General features: G+C 34.8%; 1 protein-coding gene across 19 annotated transcripts in view; it reads left to right on the plus strand.

Annotated features, from left to right (window-relative positions):
* TCERG1 (transcription elongation regulator 1) overlaps positions 1–23,661 on the plus strand; it is a 52,465-nt gene that overhangs the window by 15,219 nt on the left and 13,585 nt on the right. For 6 of the 19 annotated variants that reach the window (XR_006342750.1, XM_043913147.1, XM_043913151.1 and 3 more), the window contains 11 exons: positions 3,749–3,811; positions 4,983–5,183; positions 5,931–6,103; positions 6,976–7,064; positions 15,271–15,431; positions 16,536–16,592; positions 16,737–16,803; positions 17,873–17,923; positions 19,283–19,418; positions 20,237–20,326; positions 22,979–23,097. Coding sequence is in view for 18 of the 19 variants with exons in the window: in XM_043913147.1 (XP_043769082.1) it covers positions 3,749–3,811; positions 4,983–5,183; positions 5,931–6,103; positions 6,976–7,064; positions 15,271–15,431; positions 16,536–16,592; positions 16,737–16,803; positions 17,873–17,923; positions 19,283–19,418; positions 20,237–20,326; positions 22,979–23,097 (1,207 nt within the window). In the remaining variant the exon portion in view is untranslated. The remainder of the gene's footprint in view (positions 1–3,748; positions 3,812–4,982; positions 5,184–5,930; positions 6,104–6,975; positions 7,065–15,270; positions 15,432–16,535; positions 16,593–16,736; positions 16,804–17,872; positions 17,924–19,282; positions 19,419–20,236; positions 20,327–22,978; positions 23,098–23,661) is intronic. The other 13 variants (XM_043913150.1, XM_043913156.1, XM_043913158.1 and 10 more) reach the window with 6 other exon arrangements.

Raw genomic sequence — 23,661 nt, forward strand, 5'->3', positions numbered from 1 at the left:
TAGCTGGTAAGGGATTGTGTTGGGTTTGAGTCTGGGCACTTCAGATCCAAATACCATGCTCATAATAATGATGTTATACTGAGAAAAAATTGTGAGTCATGTAACTTTAAAAAATTCATGTGAAACAGAATGCATGCTTCCCCTGTAACAATTGTGAAGTATAACATATACCACTTAAATGTTTACATAATTGCAGTGAATGTGTTTTATTCTTTTAGGGGAAATCATTTCAACTAGAGAAGGAATTAAAAGATTTTGGAGTAAAATTTTTCCTCATAGGAATTAAACAATGATAGTGTTCAGCATCCTAATATGAGAGTGTTTGTTGTTGTCAGACACATTTACTCCTTTAATCCATCGTCTGTTCTCCTAGATTTACAGTTGAAAATATTGATCCCTTAAAGAGGTCAGGGCTTCCCTGGTGGCGCAGACAGTAAAGAATCTACCTGCAGTTCAGGAAACCCGGTTTGGATCCCTGGGTTGGGAAGATCCCCTGGAGGAGGAAATGGCAACCCATCTCAGGATTCTTGCCTGGGAAATCCCATGGACAGAGGAGCCTGGTGGGCTGTAGTCCATAGTTGGACATGACTGAGCGACTGACACTTTCACTAAAAAGGTCAAGTTTACAAGGCTAGTTTGTAGCAAAGATGAATAGAACCTAGGCCGCATGTCTCCTAATTTCACATTCCTTCCACGTGACTGCTGCTTTATTGCATTAGTTTTTGTGTAAAATAGGGTTGTGATACAGCTGGTAAGAGTTGCACACATGAATTATCACTGTTGCTCTAATTGTCTATTTCCTTGTAACTACTTTGAAAAGAACACTTTCAGCAATACCTGAGCAAGAAAGAAGCCAAAATTTTAAGAATCAGTGTTTTTTGGAAAATCTTTTTCATGTTCTTGTAGTGTTAGATAATGCATAGTATATGATATTTAAGAAACTGAAATCATTAGGAAGAAGAAAATAAAAAAATCTTCTCAAATACTAGGTATTACCCTTTTTCAAAATTAAAGATAAACAGCTAGATACTTTCCTCTTTGGCATACTCCTTGTAGAAAATTAAGTGATAAATGGATAAAAGCGTGACATAATCTCTTGCAATCTTGTTTGGCTTTAGGGCCAGGACAGTGTTAAGACCAGATCCTGAATTCTGAGTCATCTTAAGGAGCTGGGGTTGTTAATTCTGTAGAGAGAAGATTGAGAGGTAGCATAACAACATATATGAGATATTGGAAAGGCTGGTATCTGAAAGAGTTTGGTTTTGCTCTGGAGGTTCTTAATAGTACCAGTGAGTAGCAAAGAGTACTCTTTGCCAGTACCAATGAATAGCAAAGAGTACTCTTTGCTAGTACCAAAATTATTTTTATAGGAAGTGGAATTTTGTCACAATAAAATCCTTTCAGTTACAGCTGTCTTTGAATATCTTGGTCTTCTCTGGCCCTCACCCACCATTAAATTTTAGAACAGTTGGTAAACATTTGGGTTACCAGATGAGGTAGTACCTATGAAGTTTGTCAGCAAAAGACGTTTAATAAATGGCAGCCATTAATGACATTTTTTAGGTCAGTTGGAAGACGACCTGAATTAGATAATCTATAAAATTTTGTGCATGATACCAAAGATTCTTTGGAGACGGAACTTATTTTTTATAGAAAGTAATATTAATATTTTTGAAGTAATATTTGTTGAATATTTGTAGTAAGGTAAATCAGGGATTTGGATGTAGTTTATCTTGGAGCCTTAAGTGCTGTTTGAAACATTGTATATATGGCTCTGAGGATGATTAAAGAGGAGATACTCAAACAGTGAAGGAAAGGAGTGGAAGAGTTAGGTGTGAAAACCTTCAGAGGTGGGCTTTGGGATAGTGAATTGGATTAGGATTATAGGATTTCTACTGTAAAATCTTATTTGGAATTTTAAGAAGCTTATAGTCAGTGACATCAGGATTATCCAGAATACTAAATGGAATTTTCTAATTTCCTGGTAGAACATAATGTGAGGATGGATGGAGTTGTAGGGAAATTGAATCACTGCTCCTTTTAAAAAGAAGACTAAAAATTTAGCTCTTTGGTTATTTTGTGAGTCTTCATGGTACACATGTAGTCATCCTCAGAAAACCTTAATTTGGTCTTTTTAACATGAGAAGAAACAGAAATGTTCTTTTATCATATGACCTGTAATGTTGATAGTCACATACAAGAGTTCTGTTGGCCTGGTTGATGTTAGACATGGCAGTTAGGCCTAAATATCAGTAGGTAGGATTTTCTTCTGTTTTAGTTGTATAGTTGAAATTATTTATTGGGTTATGGCTTTAGGAACAATCTTTGAGAATAAAGTTCATATATTCTAAGATTTGAATTTCTAGTGCGGGTTTGCTAGGCTCAGTAGTCCTGCAGATGGCAGTATTTATACTAATTTAAACCTAATACATGCTATAACTTCCTTAACCAAATGAATTTTTCCATTGCTTTCTTTAAACATGGAAAATAAAACTGTAAATATAACTATTCAGCATGCTTTTATGATTCAGTGCATTTGTTTTAGTTTCAGTGTTAATAGAAGGTTTAGCTTTATGTTTTTATTTAAAATATAATTAAGAAGTTAAGGCAGTTTGCAAAAATTGGCAGTATTTTTGTGTGTGTGTGAGTGAACATAGGCGCATTACTTATAAACCCAGGGGTTTAGCTTTAATTTTTTTCTCTGAATCATGAAGAGTTTCTTTTCATGTACTTTGTGGGGAAAATAGTTTATTCTTTTTAATTTTTGTCAGTACCAAAATAAGTTTAGTATTTTTTTTAGCCAAAACAAATAGAAGATAAAATTTAATTTCCAAACCCTTTGCTTTAGGCCTTTTCCTTTAAAAATTTTTAAAAATTCATTCTTTAATTTCAGATTTCCTCAATTAAAAAAATCTTAGTTTTCCCGCTTTTCCTTTCATTCCCTTTTTATCATCATTGTAATGCATCGTGATGAGGCTTCATTCTTCTAAGAACTGTACGTAATTTCCGTTCCTTTAGCTAGCTTCAACAAATTGAGGTTTCTAAATTTATCAACCCATGTAGTCATCAGTGGGGCTGTATTTTTCTTAATTTGTTAGCCTACCTCCACAGTGTCCCAAGCCCATGGCATTTCACAGAGCAGGCACTACACGTGGATGTTCTGTCTTTAGTTGGATGCTACCCTCCTCTTCATCCTTGCCCTTTTTATTATTTGCAGTGGAGTATTTGGGTCTATCTCCTCCTCAGTCTTCTTCCTTGCCCTCACACTCTGTCCCGCCTTGCTGTTCTGCATGGCTGTGCTCCACGCCTCTGCTTCTGCATGTGGTCCCCACTTAGCAGCAGCACGGAGAAGGTGTCTTGTCAGCGCCATGCTGTGTCTGCCTTTCACTAGTTTCTTAAGCAGCATGGACTTGCGGTCCTGTGGGAAAATGTCCCACATGGAAACCTGTTATGCATATGTAATGAAGGGACTTTTCCTTTGTTGATTTTAAACTCTTGAGACTCCTTCGAAAATTACCAGCTGGTTTGATAAAAAGGTAATTGATGCTATAACTTAGAAGTAGTTATCATTGAATTTGGCACCACTTCCCACAAAATGTCAAACAGAAAGAAATTTTACTCCATCCTTGGTCTTTTTCATTTGGAAATAACATTCTAAATTGTAGTGGTAAATTATTTCCCTGAATCCCAGTGGTAGCCGACATACAATGGCAGCTTTCCAACGTATGCTTGCTTATCCATTTTACAGGTGTAGCAATGATGCAAATAGTCAGCTGCCCGTATGTAAAGACAGTCGCTACCACCAAGACCGGTAATTTTTAAAACCATCTTAGTTTGTTTTGTCTGTAAGTTGGCATGGTAGTGAATGTTGTTGTTTATCCTTTTATTTATTTATTTTGCCCAAGTGAGTGGATTTTTTTATATTTTTCTTTTTAATGAGCAGTATAAATGCAGTTGTCATATTTGGCCAACACTTAATTTTCCCAGTTGCCTGTAGTTTTAGCTTCGTTGGTTCACAAAAGCAAATAAGGTCAGATCACTTTATATCTTGATTTTTGTAATAAGTGTAAACAACTTCATTCTCATATTCATAACATTTAATTTTATTTTTGATGTGTGTTTTTTAAGTTAAATATAAAAAAATCATTTCCATGTGTAAAGTGATGTGATTATGCTTGCATGCTAGTGAATTTATGTGTGTGAATATTTGTGTGTGTATAGTATAAATTTGCATTTTAAAGTTACTGAAGTTAACTACCTGAAACTTAAATTCTAGTATAGGATATGAAGATTTTTTTTTTTCCCAATTTTAATTCACATTTTTGGTTATGTAGCACCAGCTTATTTAGCTGTCTGGTGAAAAACATAAATCTTGGCTTATCTTTTAAAAATGAAAGAAACTTTGCTCTCTTTTTGGAAAAGAATAAGCTGTCAGTTTATAGGGCTATGTGACTTAATCACTTACTTTGTTAAAATTGCTTTGATAACAGAGTCAGGGATTTATTTTTACTTATTTTTTCAGTCATTTACTTTGAAATGGAATTTTATTTGTATCCTTTTTAAGTATCTTAGAACAAGAAAATAATTTTACCTCAGGAAATATTCTTAGTAAATGTGCTTGTTGCCTTGACTTCATTAGAACTTAAGAAATTCTTTATAAAAATATATTTCTATTAAAATTTAAGAATTTATCATTTTTATAGTTTTATGTTATTATGATTTATCACAATTTCATTATAGGTGTGACGCAAATTTCTGACTTTAAGGTACTTCTTGGGTTGAATTTCTGAATCTAATTGAATTTAGGCATTAGAAGTAAGCCAGATTTAAGTAATTAAGTAATATTTTATATGATTTTTTTTGTTTCAGTTCGCTCATTCATTTATTATGTTTGATAGAAAGATTTAGCTCATATTTTAAAGTTTTACTTTGTATCACAATTTGGTACTTGGATCTAATATTTTCTATTATTCTTCTTTTAGGTGTATTGCCAGGAATGGCCCCTCCTATCGTACCTATGATACATCCCCAGGTTGCTATTGCAGCTTCACCTGCTACCTTAGCTGGAGCAACAGCAGTTTCTGAATGGACTGAATATAAAACAGCAGATGGGAAGACATATTATTATAATAATAGAACATTAGAATCAACCTGGGAAAAACCACAAGAGCTAAAGGAAAAAGGTATAGTTGTAATGACTTAGTGGGACATAGTATACATAGAATGGTATTTGAAATTCTGAATTAATTCCTTTTTAAAACATTTGAGGGATTTTCTGTTTATATAGTGTTGGATTATTTCCACTGAATTGATAATGTGTTCATTTAAAAAGCCACGGTTGTTCTGCTTACATGTTTGTCCGTCATTTTACCATTTAGAGAAGTTAAATTATATGTCCACACTAATAGATATATTTTTTACTGTTGTCAGGAATTGCATAATTGCCTAATTAGCTGTTGAATTACTGTCATCATCCTTACTGAGATTGATAGTAGTGACCAGGAAGGAATGTGTGTATTGTGTGTGTTCTGAAAAAAAAACTTTAGGCTGTTGGAACCTTGGAGGAAGAGGACTCATAATTGTCTATAATCACAAGTCCCTGTTTCTGTTTTTTAGTATGTTATCCCTTTCATTTGTAGCAAAAATGATACATGAATGTAAGACTTTATGTCCTTCTGAAATCAGTAGTTCTTTTCTGCTGACAGTCCTAATTAGTATAGCAAGGTATTTGAAGTTGAGCATGACATTAGATTCAAATCAATGATATTATAGGAAGAAAGTTTTACAGGAAGAATAATTTTTGTGGTTAACAGCTAGAAATGGAATATCCTTACTGCTTAGTCTCAGAGTTCATCAGAAGTTACATCAGAACCACTATGTGATGTTATCTCCATTTTTTTTTTTTTTATTTTTCCTTTATTTTTTAATAGAAAAACTAGAGGAGAAGATTAAAGAGCCAATTAAAGAACCTTCTGAAGAACCTCTGCCAATGGAGACGGAGGAGGAAGATCCTAAAGAAGAGCCGATAAAGGAGATAAAGGAGGTAAAGGGCCATTTCCTACTGACAAGAGAGCCAGCGTTCATTGTTGGATACAGTTTACTGGTAACTGAAAATCTGTTTGCTGTAGTTTTAGATAATTGCTGTAAATCTGATCCCTGAAATTTTAGGGTTCTTTGAAATTTGTAATTCAGTTTTCCCTATGAAAATTTCATTGAATTACTTCTTAGACGAAACCAAGGCTGCCCTAAAAAGAGCGAGCCCTGGACCAGAGCTGATGTCTCCTCCTGACTTACAAGCTGCTACATCTTATAATTTTAAGTACAACTTCATATTTGGGGATTGTTCATTGTAGTTTACCTGTCCTCTCTTGCATGGAATAATCTCTGAACAGCACTAAAAGAGCTCCGCTTTTTGGACGCTCTGCTAAGTAAGGAATTTAGCAGAAAAAGAAGTAACCTTAAATGAAGAAATCTCCTCTAATATTCTATACCCCTTTCCTTATTTCTACTCCTAAACAGATGGTTAATGACTCTCTAAGTTAGAAACATCTTCTTTTGACGGGGTCTATATTTCTATGTGTGTGCCTTCTCAGTCATGTCTGACTCTTTGCTACCCCATGGATGGTAGCCCACCAGGCTCCTCTGTCCATGGAATTTTCCAGGCAAGAATACTGGAGTGGGTTGCCGTTTTCCTACTCCCGGGGATCTTTCAGACCCAGGGATTAAACTCCTGCGTTGGCAGGCAAATTCTTTATGACTGTGCCATCTGGGAAGCCAATAGGTTCTACTGTCATGGAATTCAGCTCTGCCTAAGGGGCAAAGATTTAGAAATTCTGACTTAGAGTCTCCCCTCTGTATGGTAGCAACAGACATTATGTTAGTTTTACTTTAAGGTATTTACAGTCTAATGTTTGTGGGATATTCAAGTATAATTTTGTGATATTAATTTAATGGGAGTAATACAATTTCCCATAGGAGCCCAAAGAAGAAGAGATGACTGAGGAAGAAAAAGCTGCCCAGAAGGCAAAGCCAGTAGCTACTACCCCTATTCCTGGTACTCCGTGGTATGTAGGTTACTTTAATTAGTAAGTTGTTTTATTTATTTATTTATCACCATGTTTGGTTATTACATTATTACACAATAGGAAGAGAAAGTACTTTAAAAAAGTATGTGTCAAATACTGAATGTTTTTTGGTTGTTTTATTTTGGATTCTCAGACCTAAAACTCAGCTGCTGCAGTATCTTGCTCTTCGCACAGAACTCTCTATTAATATTTACTGATTATAGTTATAGATTTGAACCACTGTAAGATCCTGAATCTCCTTTTTTATTGTTTGAAATGTTTTAAAATTGCTTTATATCCTCAAAATGATTATGTTTAGAGAACTGTGTAAAATTACATCTTTTTATCTTAGCTTTGAGTAGTCTGTTTTTTCTTTCCTTTTTTTATTTGGTTCTCCCTTTTCTTCCTCTCCCCACATCAGGGCTTTCTTTCCCTATTCTATTTAATCTGTATTCAGTCTACTCATGGCAATGAGTTGGCTTGTTTCTTAAGTCTTGTAATCTGTAAATTCCCCTTCAACTTGTTTTCCTTTTTTCTCCTTGGTTTTATTATTTGTTCTATAGAATCCCACAGTCTGGGTTTTATTACTGGGTTTTATTTTTAATAGAATCCTCCATTCTGAATTTCCTGTTAATTTAGCAGGCAGTTACAGAGATGTGATCAAATTCATGCTTGATCTTTTTGGCAGACTAATTGATGATGACCTTTCCCTCAGGATGCATCTAGTTGTCCCTTTTTTTGTGTGTGATTTTAGTGGTCATTGCTGATTTTTGCCTAGATCAGTGGTTTTCCGGAGAAGGCAATGGCAACCCACTCCAGTACTCTGGAAAATCCCATGGATGGAGGAGCCTGGTAGGCTGCAGTCCATGGGGTTTCGAAGAGTCAGACACGACTGAGTGACTTCACTTTCACTTTTCACTTTCAGGCATTGGAGAAGGAAATGGCAACCCACTCCAGTGTTCTTGCCTGGAGAATCCCAGGGACGGGGGAGCCTGGTGGGCTGCTGTCTATGGGGTCGCACAGAGTCGGACACGACTGAAGCGACTTAGTAGCAGCAGCAGCAGCAGTGGTTTTCAATCAGAAGTAATTTTGGCCTCCTCCCCTCAGCCCCCTCCTCCCTGAAGTGGATGTTGGGCAAAGTCTGCAGGCATTTTTGGTTGTTGTAACTGGAAGGTATTAAAGGCATGTGGTAGGTATAGGCCTGGGCTGCTCCTAAACACTCTACCATATACAGGGTAGCTCCCTATAAGAATTAATTAATTTGGCCCAAATGCCAATAATGCGGAGATTGAAAAACCTGGCCTTTAAAAAAAAAAAAAAAAAAAACCTGGCCTTTTGGCATATTTACTCATTTGCTTTTCCCACAGACAAGACCAGTAGTGTCAGCAAGAGTATGATTACTGAAGACAGTAAGATTTTTTTCTGGTTATTTTCCTACCTAGGTGTGCTAATACAGTTCCAGTGGTATGAGCTGTAAGTGTGGAGTGAGAAGCTGTCAGGACATTTCAGAATTAATAGAAAGACTATGGACAAAGAATTCTTGTGTCACCAGGGCTTCCCCTGGTGGCTCAGATGGTAAAGAATCCACCTGCATTGCAGGAGACCTGGGTTCGATCCTTGGGTTGGGAAGATCCCCTGGAGGAGGGCATGGCAACCCTCTCCAGTATTCTTGCATGGAGAATCCCCATGGACAGAGGAGCCTGGTGGGCTACAATTCGTGGGGTTGCAGAGAGTCAGAAACGACTAAGCACTCAGCACATGGACAAAGAATTCTTGTGTCACAAAACTACCCTGTGCTAATAATATGCATGATAAAGTGCTTAGGGTGAAGTGTACTGATAATCTGCAGCATTTAATATATTAAAAAAATAAGACTGGCAGATACTTAGGGGAAGGATAGATATGTGATAAAGAGCATATGATAAAATATTAAGTCTAAATCTAGATGGCCAGTATATTGTGTTCACTGTTCTAGAGACATTCTTTGAATATTCTGTATGTTTCAATTTTTCCATAATACTGAGTAAAAACCTATGGAAATAAACTAAAGAAATGCATCAGCAATTAATCAATTGATATAAATATGTAAATAAAAATAAAGTTGCCATGCCAGCCTAGGTAAATATAAAATTTCAAATACCATAAGTTCAAAGATAAATTTTTCATAAGTTGAAATCCAACACAGGTTACAAACAAATTATGAATGGCAAATAAAGGCAGCCTCACTTTGACTTCGTTGTTCAGTGGCTCAGTCATGTCTGACTCTTTGCGAACTCATGGACTGCAGCACACCAGGCTTCCCTGTCCTTCACCATCTTATGGGGCTTGCTCAAACTCATGTCCAGACAGAGGACATCCCCTTCTCCTCCTGCCTTCAGTCTTTCCCAGCATCAGGGTCTTTTCCAGTGAGTTGGCTTTTCTCATCAGGTGGCCAAAGTATTGGAGATTCGGCTTCAGCATCAGTAAAGTCAAGTCGCTGAGTCGTGTCGGACTCTTTGTGACCCCATGGACTGTAGCCTGCCAGGCTCCTCTGTCCATGGGATTTTCCAGGCAAGAGTACTGGAGTGGGTTGCCATTTCCTTCTCCAGGGGATCTTCCCGACCCAGGGATCGAAGCCGGGTCTCCAGCATTACAGACAGACCCTTTACCGTCTGAGCCACCAGGGAAACCCACTTCAGCATCAGTTCTTCCAGTGAATATTCAGGGTTGATTTCCTTTAGATTGGATTTAGATTGGTTAGATCTCCTTGCAGTCCAAGGTACTCTTAAGAGTCTTCTCCAACACCACAGTTCAAAAGCAGCAATTCTTCAGCACTCAGCTTTGTTTATGGTCCTGCTCTAACTTTCATACATGACTACTGGAAAAATCATAGCTTTGACTAGCTGGACCTTTGTTGGCAAAGTATTGTCTCTGCTTTTTCTTAGGCTGTCTAGGTTTGTCATAGTTTTCTCCCAAGGAACAAGCGTCTTAATTTCATGGCTGCTGTCACCATCTACAGGGATTTGGGGGCCCCCAAAGATAAAGTCTCTCACTCATTCCATTATTTCCCCATCTATTTGCCATGAAGTAATGGGACCAGATGCCATGATCTTCATTTTTTGAATGCTGAGTTTTAACCCAAGTTTTTCACTCTCCTCTTTGCACTTTCATCAAGAGGCTCTTTAGTTCCTCAAAGTTTTCTGCCATAAAGGTGGTGTCATCTGCATATCTGAGGTTATTGATATTTCTCCCAGCGGTATTAATCCCAGCTTGTGTTTCATCTAGTCCAACATCTCTCATGATGTACTCTGCATATAAATTAAATAAGCAGGGTGACTGTATACAGCCTGGAAATTCTCCTTTCCCAGTTTGGAACCAGTCTGTTATTCCATGTCCGGTTCTAACTGTTGCTTCTTGACCTGCACACAGGTTTCTCAGGAGGCAAATAAGGTGGTCTGGTATTCCCATTTCTTTGAGAATTTTCCACAGTTTGTTGTGATCCACATAGTCAAAGGCTTTAGCGTAGTCAAGCAGAAGCAGAAGTAGATGTTTTTCTGGAATTCTCTTGCTTTTTCTCTGATCCAACAGATGTTGGCAATTTGATCTCTGGTTCCTCTGCCTTTATGGCACGCTAAATCTTTGTGATGCAGTCTTAGTAAGCAATTGGAAAAGTTACAAGTCTCCATGACCTTAAAGACTTTTGTTTTATCAAAACGTTAAAAACTTTATTAGAACCAGAAACTAAAGTTTACTGAACCTAGAAAATTTATAATTTTCGATCCTTCTTTATTCTTAAAAAAAAAAAAAAAAAGGTAAAATAAAGCCAAACCGATGCTCTGAAATACCAAGAAAAAAAATTCCAGTGTAATTAAGGAAAACATGAAACTTCATAATTTACATGTAATTTCTTAGCTTATCTCTTAAGAAATAGTAATTTGAAGAGTGGCATGTAAGGATACCAAGAAATAAACTAATAAAATTTGATTATGCAAATGAAGTAGCATGCTTGGTTAGCTGAACAGTTGAAAGTTACGGTTACCTATCTTATAAGAAATAGAAAATAATTAGGGAATTAAAGTTACACTGTTGATACATTCCTTCATTGATAAAACTTGGAAGATAATTTGGACAAGTGGTTATCTTTCAGGTATTCAGATGAACTATAAAAACATTAGGACCATGTAATTGCAGTTTTGGAGAGGGAATGGAGATGCTTCCTAAGTAAGACAGAAAGCCTAGAAGCTGTAAATAAAAAGATAATTAAATTTGATCTCATAAAAATATAAAACTTTTGTGTGATAAGGTTTTGGGTATTTTGTAGACTAGAATCTTGCTAAATTCATCTATTATAGTTTTGTAGATTTCTCTGGGATTTTCTTCATGAAGAACTCTATCACCTGCAGATGGGAGCACGTTTCTTATTTTCTGATTTTTAATGTATTTTCTTTTTCTTTTCTTGTTGCTAGGACTATCATATCAGTGCAATGCTAAGTAGAAGAAATGAACATCCCTGCCTTATTCTCCTTGTAGGGGGAGAAATTCAGTCTTTTACATCAGATATAATATTAGCTTATATGGTTTTTAAAAAATTTGATACTGTTTTTATCATAAATCTATATCTTTTGAAATGAGTTTTTCTCTTACATTCTTTTAATATGGAGAATTACTCTGAATTTTGATTGTTAAACTAACTTTAACAAGCATTTCTGTAATAAACCTTAATCATGGTAGATTAATCTTTTTAATGTATTGTTGGATTTGATTTGCTAGTATTTTACTAAGTATTTTTGCATCTATACTTGTGGCATGTGAATCCATAAGTTTCTTTGTAATGTTTTTGTTGGATTTTGGTATTAGGGTTTTGCTGGTTTCAAGAAATGAGTTGGATGGTGATTGGTGATTTCTATTCCTCTATTTACTGAAAAAGTTTGTAAGATAATACTTTTTCATTAAGGTTTTATAGAATTAACAAATAAACCATCTGTGGTCAGAGTTTTTTGGGGGGGAAGATTTTTGGTAACAACTTAAACTTCTTTAATAGCTATAGGACCATTCATTTTGTTTTGTTTCTTATGTTGTCTTTGGTTAAGTTGTATTTTTCAGGAAATTTGCTTATTTTGTGTAAGTTGAATTTGTTCTAATTATTTTCTTAGTATCCTTTGAATGTTTCTGTTATTATTATTCTCTTAATATCCTTTAAATGTCTGTGATCTGTGGTGATACTGCTTTTTCTTTCCACATAGTGGTGATTTGTTCTCTCTTCTGGACCAATCAAGCCATAAGTTTGCCAGAAGTTTTAGGGTGGTTGGGCGCCTTCACTCTTGCCCACTCTTATTTCCTTTTTTCTGATTACTTTGGGTTTACTTTATACTTTTTCTAGCTTCTTTTTCTAGTAATTATGAAATTACTCTTAGGTCATTAGTGTTCTTATCATTTAAAGCTTAACAGTTTGCTTTAAAGCACTGCTTTAGCACCCTGGTGGCTCAGAGGTTAAAGTGTCTGCCTGCTGGGTCGGGAAGATCCCCTGGAGAAGGAAATGGCAACCCATTCCAGTATTCTTGCCTGGAGAATCCCATGGACGGAGGAGCCCTGTGGGCTGCAGTCCATGGGGTCGCAAAGGGTTGGACACGACTGAGCAACTTCACTTCACTTTAGCACCAGCCTACAAATCTTGATGTGTTGTATTCTCATTACCATTCAATTTTTATTTATAAAATTTATTTTTAATTTTTGTCCTTGACTCATATTATTTAGAAGTCTTTGTTTTCATTTCCTTAATTTGAATTTTTTCTGTGTATTTCACTTGTACTGATTTAATTGTCTTGTGGTCAGAGAATGTGCTTTCTTTGGTTTTGATACTTTCAAATTCATTAAGACTTTTTTTTTTCCAATTGTTCACCAGGTGTTCTTTCTTGGTACTGTTAGTTTTAGGGTTTGGTTGGTCTGGCAGTTGTTGAGATGGTTCTGTTAATCTATTATAATAGTGGAAATGCCTATTTCATCTGCTTTTTTTTTTTTTTCTATTTCATCTACTTTTAAGCTCTGTAAACAGGCTTATTATATATGTTTTACAGTTGTTACATGTTCCTGATTGTCTTTTTTTTTTATCATTATGAAAAGACTCTGTTTCTCTCTCATAATACCTTTTGTCTTGTGCTTTTTCCATCCATTTACTTTAAAGCTTTCTATAATTTTATGTTTAAAGTTTCTTAAAACAGCTTATAGTAGTGTCTTGTGTTTTTATTCACTTTGGAATGTTTAGACTGTTAACATGAATGTAACTTCTGGTTGGATTTAAATCTATTATTTGTTTTCTGTCTTCTCTATTTTTGTTCCTCCATTCGCCCTTTACTCCCTTTATTTTAATTATTTGAACATTTTCTAGCATTTAATAATTTATCTCTTGGCTTTCGGGTGATATCTCTTTGCATTAATTTTTAGATTTTCTTTTATTATAATATACCCACTTAACTATCATAGCCTACTTATTATTGTAGCACTTCACGTAAAATGTGGGACCCTTGTTATCATATAGGTTCTTTTTTAACCTTGTACCTACTGACCTTTATGTTACAGTTGTCATATGTATTACTGTTACATGCATTGAAAACCCCAACATGCGTTGTTCATAATTTTTCATACATATTTTGAAGAACTTAAGAGGAAAAAATCTTTGATACTTACCATTTCTGTTTTTTTCTCTTCATTACTAAGGATCCAGGTGCTTTTTTATTTATTTGTTTGGTATTTTTTTAGGTATCACTTCCTTTCAGCCTGAAAAACTTTCTTACAGGACAATTCTGATAGAAATGAAACCTCTTGGTTTCCCTTCATTGAGGATATCTTCTTTTCCTTTGTTCCTGAAGGATGTTTTTGCTCTATATGGGATTCTAGGTTGGCATTTCCTTTTTTCCTGGACTTTAATGATGTTGTTTTAACGTATTTTTGCCTCTCTGGTTTCTGGTAGGAAATCCACAGTCCCTGGACTAGTTTCCCTATTTGTTTTCTGCCGTACTTTTTGTTAGCTGCTCTCAAGGATTGTTCTTTATATTCGATTTCCATCTGTTTATGTTGTGTCTAAAAATGATTTTCTAGAAGTTTATCCTGTTTGGGGTTCACTGAACTTCCTTAGTATTTATGTCATCTACCAAATTTGGAGATATCTTTGGGCCATTTTGTCTTTAGATTTTTTCTGCCCAGACATGTCTGTCAGGCATTTTGATATAGTCCCATAGGTTCCTGAAACACCATTCTTTTTTTTGTTTTCTTTTTTAACAGTTTCTCTGCTGAGAACCTCTGTCTTCTTTCAAGTTTTGGCTTATCTTTGTTTTGTTTTTCTTTATCTCATTAAGTGTAATTATAATTGCTGCTGTAAAGTGTTTGATTATTTCAACAATAGAGACTTTGCCTGATTAATTTTAACATCTAGGTCACCTTGAGCTTGGCAGCTGTTGGTTAACTTTGATTATCTGGTCATAAAGACCTGCTTAAGAGAAATCAGAGAAAAACTAAGAGAAGTTTTAGCTGCCTGTGCTACTATTACTGTGCAGCCAGGGGCCTCAGCAGAGGTTTGAGGGAGGAGAAATTTATACCCTTGCTTCTCTAAATTTTGACTCCATAGCTGTATTTCGTTTTTTTTTTAAACCTTAGAGAGTTCTTAGGTACTTGTTTCTTTCCTTATTGTTGCTGAGTTTCTAGTTGTAATTAATAGGAACACTGGGTTGTACTGGGTTACAGTGCCATAGCACAATAGGTGCTTTTATTTTTAGATACTTGATATAGTCAATTATTAAAAGCTTCATAAATAATTGCATTTGAGTTTGTAGTCTGTCTGGTTTGGTAAGAAATAGTATTATGTAATAGGTCAGATGCTGTGGTATGTTCTTTAGCTTTAGAACTGTTTAATAGCATTATTATTTGCTATTAGGCTCATCTTTTGTGATAGGTTAACATTGAGTGTGCCAGACATGTTCCTGAGCACTCTAAATTCTGATCATGAATGTTTTGCTTTTCCTAGTTTTTGGTTAGTGTGTTGAGTTGGTATTTTACTTAACCCATAGCCAGTCACCTCTCCTTTTCTGAAAATCATATTTGGCTCCCTGTAAGTAATAATAATGTGAATGTGTCCTTCCCCACCACTACCACCTCCCCTTTTGATTGGATGGCATTAAAAGACCTAACTATAAAATATGTTCCATAACGTAAGAAAATGTTTGACTATTCCTAGGTGTGTTGTTTGGACTGGTGATGAGAGGGTCTTCTTTTATAATCCTACCACCCGTCTTTCTATGTGGGACCGGCCCGATGATCTGATTGGAAGGGCAGATGTTGACAAAATTATTCAGGAGCCCCCGCATAAAAAAGGGATGGAAGAGGTGAAGAAACTGAGTAAGTCTTAAATTAGCATTTGTCCTCTGATTTTAATATGCTTTTAATATTTTTATGGAAAATATGAGGCAGTTTAGAAATGTCTGTTTTCAAGGAATATAAGGAAAGGAATATTTGAGAAATGGAAAGTAGACTGCTCTTCTAGATTGAGTTCAGATGATTAAAAAATAGAGAATTTGGATAAAATTATGGTTTGTAAATATTTATTATATGTATTTTAAAAGCATCTTGTTCTTTTCAAGGTTGTCAGTTAGTCCAGGATATGTTGTACTGCTGATGCTTGCTTCATTCTTACTAATAGTACTGCAATGCTCCTCGGTGAGCCTTTTAGCACCTTTTGTGATTAGTGTTACATATTTTGAAATATTCAAGCTGTACAGAGTATTTTTAAAATATTGTTTATTAAAATTTGGTTAACTAAAACTGCAGTCTTTTAAACTTGATGAAATTTGGGGAAGTAAACCTTATTCCTGGGACTAGAGAGATGCCTGCACCTTCTTAAGAGATAATCTTTTAATTCACCTTACCCTCAGACAGCCTTTCAATATATAAGATATATAATAAATATAAATATTTGTATTTAATTTTTATTGCATTTTTTATTGATAATTTGCCATGGTATTGATAGGATTATGTTTTTTAAAAAACCCTTTATGTAGTATAGAAGCACGATAAATGACTCATTTAATACTTTAGTTGAAACAAATCCTGATATATCATTTATAATAATTGATAAATCTTCATAGATTATATATATACACGTGGTACTAACATTTTCTGCTTGCTTGTGATTTCCAAATTATTGGAACTTGGTCTACCTGGTGCAAAAGGTGTAAGGGTTTTATTCTTTATTTGATAAATATTCACTTATTTGATAAATGAATACAATATTCATTTATTGATAATTTTTATGTTACTAAAAATTTCAGAATGAAGCAAATTTAAAGGGAAGATTAATAGAGGAGTTGTAGAATTATCATGATTTGTTTAATGTTTTATAAAGAAGTGTTATAGATACATAAATAGTTGAGTAATTTTATTAAAGAAAAGATTGTGTAACATGTACATATAACTATTCATAATTTTTGAAATTTTTTTTGCCAGGGCACCCAACCCCGACAATGCTGTCCATCCAAAAGTGGCAGTTCTCTATGAGTGCAAGTGAGTGAGCTATAAGTTGCAGCTTTAAAAAAATACTGCTGACACAAGCGTTCCAGTAGTGGTTAGCAGAAGGATTCATACCTAAATATTTAAATTGTTGCTTGCTTATTTTTATTCTGACAGTTAAATTAAATTTTCTTATAGTTAAAGAAGAACAAGAATTAATGGAAGAAATGAATGAAGATGAACCTGTTAAAGCCAAAAAACGGAAGTAAGTAATACTTATAGTTTATGTAATTTAGGTAGATTTTTACCTTTTAAAAGATGATTAGGCTGCAGTCAGTTCATGATTAGGACAGGTAATGTGTGTGTTAGGAGGCAGAAGTCATGATTGCTCTCTTTAGGCCTATTACTAAGCCTTGCTTTAGGATGTAGAAATGGTGTCCCTTCGGTTTCTAGATGTGGAAGAGTTTTGGTTATTTAAATATGTATTATGAAGCCAAATGACATTATTATGATAAATTGTTTTCAGAGGTTCATTACACCTGAATTTTATAAAAATAGAAGTGTCCTTCCTAATGTAGATCCCAACAGCTACCGTTCCAAAAATCTGATAAATGTAGACCCAGACTTCTCTCTCTTTTTATATACTTGTCACTTCACTTAGTCCTTGTATCCATGGTCATTACTTGTTGAAGAGGGAACCCCTGAGCTTATTATTATTAGAAAGTGCTCTGAGAGAAAGAGAGTGGTATAAACGGAAGCCTTAGTTTGACCAGTGTGCAGTAAAATATGAATGTTACTAATTATGGGGGGTGAATGGGTGGGGTAGAAGGTGTTTGTATATGAGTGGGGGAGGCATGGGACCATTATTTAGCAGCAAGAAGGAAAGTTTGAAGACATTATTATGGATTGGTTTATCATAGTCCTTATCTGAGGACAGATTGAATGCAGCCAAATTATGGCAAAGAAATCAGTAAGACAACCCCTGTTAAGGGTGTTTCTTTTTTTAAAAAGTTTCTTTATTGGCAGCCGTGTTAAAGAAATTAAGATATTAAAGTGTGACTCATAATTGACCACAGTAACAGCAGCTGTTTGAATTTTTACAGTTGACTTTTTAGTTCTTGACCAAATGTATTTTTTATTAGTTGTAATCAACTGAATTTGTCTTCTTTTAAAAATCTAGAATAAGACTTTGTTTTCTTAATATTATAAATGACTGTATTCATTCTGTTTATGTACCATGATTTTGGATGTTCCTACAATGTTAAACTTTTAGGTTGTTTTTAATTGTTTGTTCTTATAGACAACTCTGTAAGGTTTTTAACTGCTTTTATCAGGAGAATGTCAAAGAAGTCCTTTATGTGGATTGCCCGAGCTTCTCTATTTAGGTACAAAGCTAAAAGCCTATTTTTCCTGGCTTAGTTTTTCTTTTATTTCTTTTATTGAGATAGATAGTGATAGTTTGTATTGTGACATTTTCATTTAGTATAATTCTGTAAAGGTTATTTGTTTTCATTAGTTGTATTTCTTGTCTTTTAACTCTTTATATAAATAGTTCTTAAATAAATTATTATAAGAGGGTATATTGTTTGGCAAATTGCTTTTACCTGTTTGTTTTGTGCATATCTTAGGTCACAGACTATCTCGCTAAGTTCCTGCAGGTCACGGATTATATCTTCTATTTTTGATTCATTCCCTAAATTGCTAAATACCTCTCACCATATCTGGGCTAGCCTTAGTTCCATTTAAATCTCCTGGGCTACCTTCATTTGCCTATATAGCATGATTTTGAATTTCCTAATGTTCTGTTTTCTTAATTCCCTTAAATTTATGCAGGAAATATGAACCAATTTTATTTGTATACAAAGCAGATCAAATTTAAGATGGAAGATCTGCTTAAACACACCTGAGTATTACTGAATTACTTTTTTTGATTATTCACATGAATGGGCCTTCTTCATAGGGCAGATGTTTGAGAGGTGACTTAATTTCATGTTCACAAACTCTCCTGAGTACTGTACAGCAGCAGGGGTGCCCTTAGCCCTGAGGTGCATTTTTGGAGAAACGAGAAGTAGTTTAGTCATTGATGAACAGTTCTAATTCCACCTAACTACTCCGGGGCCTATGTTGCTCTCTGGGACCTGTCCTTCAACTTAAATCTCAACTTATCACCCAGAAAGTGAGTAAAAAAAATGTCAGGTAGGTAAGGTATATATCTCACATATCCACTTGGCCAAATTTGCAGATATTTTATTATCAAAATAAATATTTGAGATTAGTAAGACTTTTACCAATTTTTATTAGATTAAAAATGGTATGCATTTATAATGTAAAAACATTTTGGAAAATACTGTTTTTCCTATATCGTTTCAAGAACTAAAAATTATATTCTGTGCTGTTTGATTCTAACACATAGAGTTTTATTGCAATATTGGATAAGTTTTGTTTTTTAAGTAAGGTCGTTTATTTTGTGTATCAAGTAGTATTAGGGAGAGACAGCATATTAAAGGTATTTTTCTTTCCTAACAATGTAGCCACTGTAACATCATTAGAAGCTCATTGTAACTTTATTATTATAATGAAAGTTGCTTATCCCTTAGAGTTGATTTGAAAAGCTCAGTATAATTTGTTTTTGCCAAAAATATTCTGCTCAGTAGTGAGTCTTGAATATTCCAGTGATTTTAAGATTTTAGTAAGATTATTTATTAATATTTTGTCAGTTGATGCCTGTATTTTCTTTTTTATAGGAGAGACGATAATAAAGACATTGATTCAGAGAAAGAAGCTGCCATGGAAGCTGAAATTAAAGCTGCCCGAGAAAGGGCCATTGTCCCTCTGGAGGCCCGAATGAAGCAGTTCAAGGACATGCTGCTAGAGAGAGGGGTCAGAAAACAATCTTTGGGGGAGATATTTCTGTTTTGTATAAGTAATATAAATATGTCTTGCTAAAAGGTCAAATCTAAGGTTAGTGCTCATGTCGTGGGGGCGGGATAAGGGAAGCCTGTCAAATCACTGTGCTCTTTTTCAGATAGCGTTTTTCTTGGCTAATTATATTATGTTTTAACTAAATGCCATTTTATTATCCTTTTAAGTACAAATAACATTTAACATTTATTGGGTCATTAAATTTTGGTGAGTAATATGACGAGTATTAACATTACAGAATGGCGGACAACTCGGGATAGGTAAGGTAAATGTGATTCTTTTAATATCTACAGAATGGCTTTTGGTTAAAGGAGTACTGGTACTTTATGATATTACTATTAATGAAGCTTAATTGAGAAGGGATTTCAACCTTTTGATTATATTCACAGATTCATTTGAGTAAGTAAAATTGTTCAACTTTATACCACAACATTGTTCACAAGATTAGAGCAAGCTTGGGAAATCAAAATGCAAATCTTCAAGGCTTTTTCTGATGTACTGATTTTTAAAATGTCACACAGTAGTGGTTATTTTAATGAGTAATTAAGTGTGTTATTTCTATATAATATAGAAATGTTCAGAGCCAATTAGTGTGGAAATTTGCTTTTGCCTAGCCTCCCACTGCTTGTCATTTATTAGTGATGGAAACTGCAGTATGGTTTTTATTATGTGTCCTTTTTAAGTAGACGTCCCATAGATTTCAAGCAAAATTATATGACCTTTCAGTTTTTAGAACCAACTTAATTTATGAGGCAATACATTTTTTTATTTTAAAGGTGTCTGCTTTTTCAACATGGGAGAAGGAGTTGCACAAGATAGTTTTTGATCCTCGGTACTTATTGCTCAATCCTAAAGAGAGAAAACAGGTAAAATGAAAATAACAGTAAGAAATGTATATCCCTTGCCAGCATAACTTTTAAATTGAACCGTTTCATACCTTAGTGACCCTCTGTGTCGTCATTTCTGCCTCAGAAATACTTGGATATTTTTGCCATTATGGACATGGCTTTTGCCTCATGAACATTTTGTCCTTATGTTTCATGTATACTGATGTTATACCAAGGTTTCAAAATCAACTCATGTACATTTATTAATTTTTCTTGGGCAAATGATGCAAATTTAAGGTAGCAAGATAGCAAAATACAGAAGAGGAGAAAGGAATAAAACTTGCCTACAATTCTTCCCAACTGATAGTTCCAGTGTTTGACATTTGACCCTTCCCAACTATGGTGTGTCAGCATATGCATCTGTATGTATCTGTGTTGTAGATAGACAAGACTGAAGTGACTTAGCAGCAGCAGCAGGTTTTTATCTCACACCCTCTACACACACATCTCTTCAGTGGCAACTGTTAGGATGTCTTTTCATAATAAACTTAATGGACGCTTCAGGTCTCTGCTGAACTACAATTATAAGAACTAGAGTTGCCTTATTACCGAGCTGCTGTTTATTCCCATTGTGATTCAGTGACATATATCTCAGTGAATGCTTCCTCTGAAATATTGCACACTGCAATACTTTTTATAGTTTCTGAATTACCTGGACCGCCCTGACACTGATCTGTGTAAAACGTTGAGTATGTTGAACCACTTGTTATAGCGCTGTTGAGGTAAACAGTTTCATTTGGTAGTAGTGTCCATCTTCCATATTTGTAATTTAATGGTTGGAATAATTTAGTTCTGATTATAGACGTTTTATGAAAAGAGGACGTTTACACTGTGTCAGAAATGTATTTGAGACTCATAATAGGAAGACATGACTTTCCATATGTATTTCATGCACAATAATGTTTTTTATTTTAAACTCTTCATGTGTGATGGTCTCATTTTCATTCAGTTGATGGCCCTATCAGAACCTGTAAATTAGCCTTGATTTTTTACTTTCCCCACTGTGCATTTCAAGTCTTATCAGCACAGTCTACCTCCAAAACCTTTTCTAAATCCAACCTCTTATTTACCATTTCCCTCACTAAACCCTAATTCAAAATACTCTGATTGTGGCGCCTGATTGAACTTCTTGCCTCCTCCATTCTTTCTGTCCTCTGTAGTCAAGTTCTCTTTCCACACAGCAGCCAGACTGATCTTAAAATTTAAATGACAAATTAAGGCAGTATTCTGTTGCTTGAAAAATTGGCACTGCTTACTATTTTAGTTAGAATAAAATTTTCATGACCTGTAAGATTCTCTATATACTCATCTCTGCATACTTCTCAAGACTTTTATGTTCATTTATTCTAGCTACACTGACACTGATATGCCTTGGCCAGTACTGGAATATTCTGGTACTTAACTAGTCCCTCTTCCTGAAGTGTCCTTCCCCCAGGTGTTTGCATAACTTACTAAATCATTTACATTCAGATACTTGCCCAGATGCCTTCTGATTAACGTCTTTGCCTTCATTACTCTCAGTAGCACTCAGAACTCTCATCTAAAATTATTTTACCATCTGTCTTTCCCTACCACAACCTGGGGACTTTCATGTTGGAGAGTTTGCTTAGATGTCTTTGTAGACCCTGACTGCTAATGGTTAAGAACAAGGTACTAAAATGCTCTTTGGGCTCTCTTAGCATCTGGGTGGGCTCTTATGATTGTTGGCTTTACTGTAGAACAGTGGCTCTCAACCAGGGTTTTTTTTACACTTGAGGACATTGTAGTTTGCCCCAGTGAGGGAGTGCTGCTGGCATCTGGCAGCCAGGGATGCTTCTGAACATGGTCTGGTCAGTGCTGAGGTTGAAAACTCCCTTGCTGTGGGACGATTTCAGCTGGTTTATTGAGATCCTCTAGAGCAGGTCATTTTTAGGCTGATGAGATCCTGGATAAGGACTGTGTCTTGATAACACGGTATGTTTTCTCAATCTAGTATGCCTTATTCCTAATTTATGTTCTCCCAGTCCAGAGACGGTTTTGCCTTTTAAAGGAAGGGTCAACAAAATTTTAACATAAAGGATTAGATAATAAATATTTTAGGTTTTGTGGGCTATGTGGTCTCTGTCATGATTGTGTAACTCTGCTGTTGTAATGTGAGAACACCTGTAGATTTATGTAAAGGAATAAGCGGACACTGAAATTTGAATTTCATTTAATTTTATGTGTAATTAAGTTTTCTATTTTTCCCCCACCTTTAAAAATATCAGAACTATTCTTGGGCTGTATAGGAACAGACATTCAGGCCAGATTCAGCCAACAGATTGTGATTTGCTAACCCTTGCTTTCTAAAATCACTCCTTGCCTTATTACTGAGTTTCAAGAGTGCCCCAGATACATAAAGTTGGCAAGGAGGATCTAGTGATTAAACTGCTTTTTCAAAATCTTTGTTATAGCTGTACTGTGTCCTTACTTCAAAGTTGAGATTTGCTATAGATCATTTGCATATAATTGAGTTACCTATAATTAACATACTTCTCCTATTTTGGGACAGATGTTGACATAGCATTTTTTTTTTTTTCATAGATTCTCTAGTTTGGTATTTAGAGTACCAATATGAAAGACTGATATCAATTTGTGGTTTTTTTGTAATAGGTATTTGATCAGTATGTAAAGACCAGGGCAGAGGAAGAACGGAGGGAAAAGAAAAACAAAATAATGCAAGCCAAGGAAGATTTCAAAAAAATGATGGAGGAAGCAAAATTTAATCCGAGGTATATGGTTTATTACTGTCAAATACCAAAGCATGTATGTATTTTCTCCTAGATCAGTTGAAATATATATATATCTTTTGGATTTGGGGACATGAAAAGCTTCTTGTTTGATTATTGATGTCTGGCTTTCCAAGAATCTTCTTTCTTAATACATTTTCTTTGGAGGATTCCTGTTACTGGTTCCTGAGGCACTGGTTTTCAGGAAGGTACCTTGTTTTAAAAACTTCTCTTTGAGAATAAATTTCTTTCTCTGAAACTGGTAAATGATTACAAATCTCTTGTCGTCTTAAAGATTTACACTTAATAAATTGCAGAGGAGGAACATTATTTTGATTGAATTGAAGTAATGTAGGATCTTTCGTTTTAAAAATTTCTAAATGTGTTGATGATTGTTTGACACTTCCAGTTGATTGTTAATATATATTGAATATATGTAATGGCTGAAGAAAAGGAGATATTTTAAATGTACATGCTTAGGATTATAATAATATCAATTATTGGGTATTTTAGATATGTGAACTTTCACATATATGCAGTTAAAGTAACATGCATATGTATGTGTGT

The sequence above is a fragment of the Cervus elaphus genome, chromosome 9 (assembly GCF_910594005.1).
Source record: "Cervus elaphus chromosome 9, mCerEla1.1, whole genome shotgun sequence".
Classification (NCBI taxonomy): Eukaryota; Metazoa; Chordata; class Mammalia; order Artiodactyla; family Cervidae; genus Cervus; species Cervus elaphus.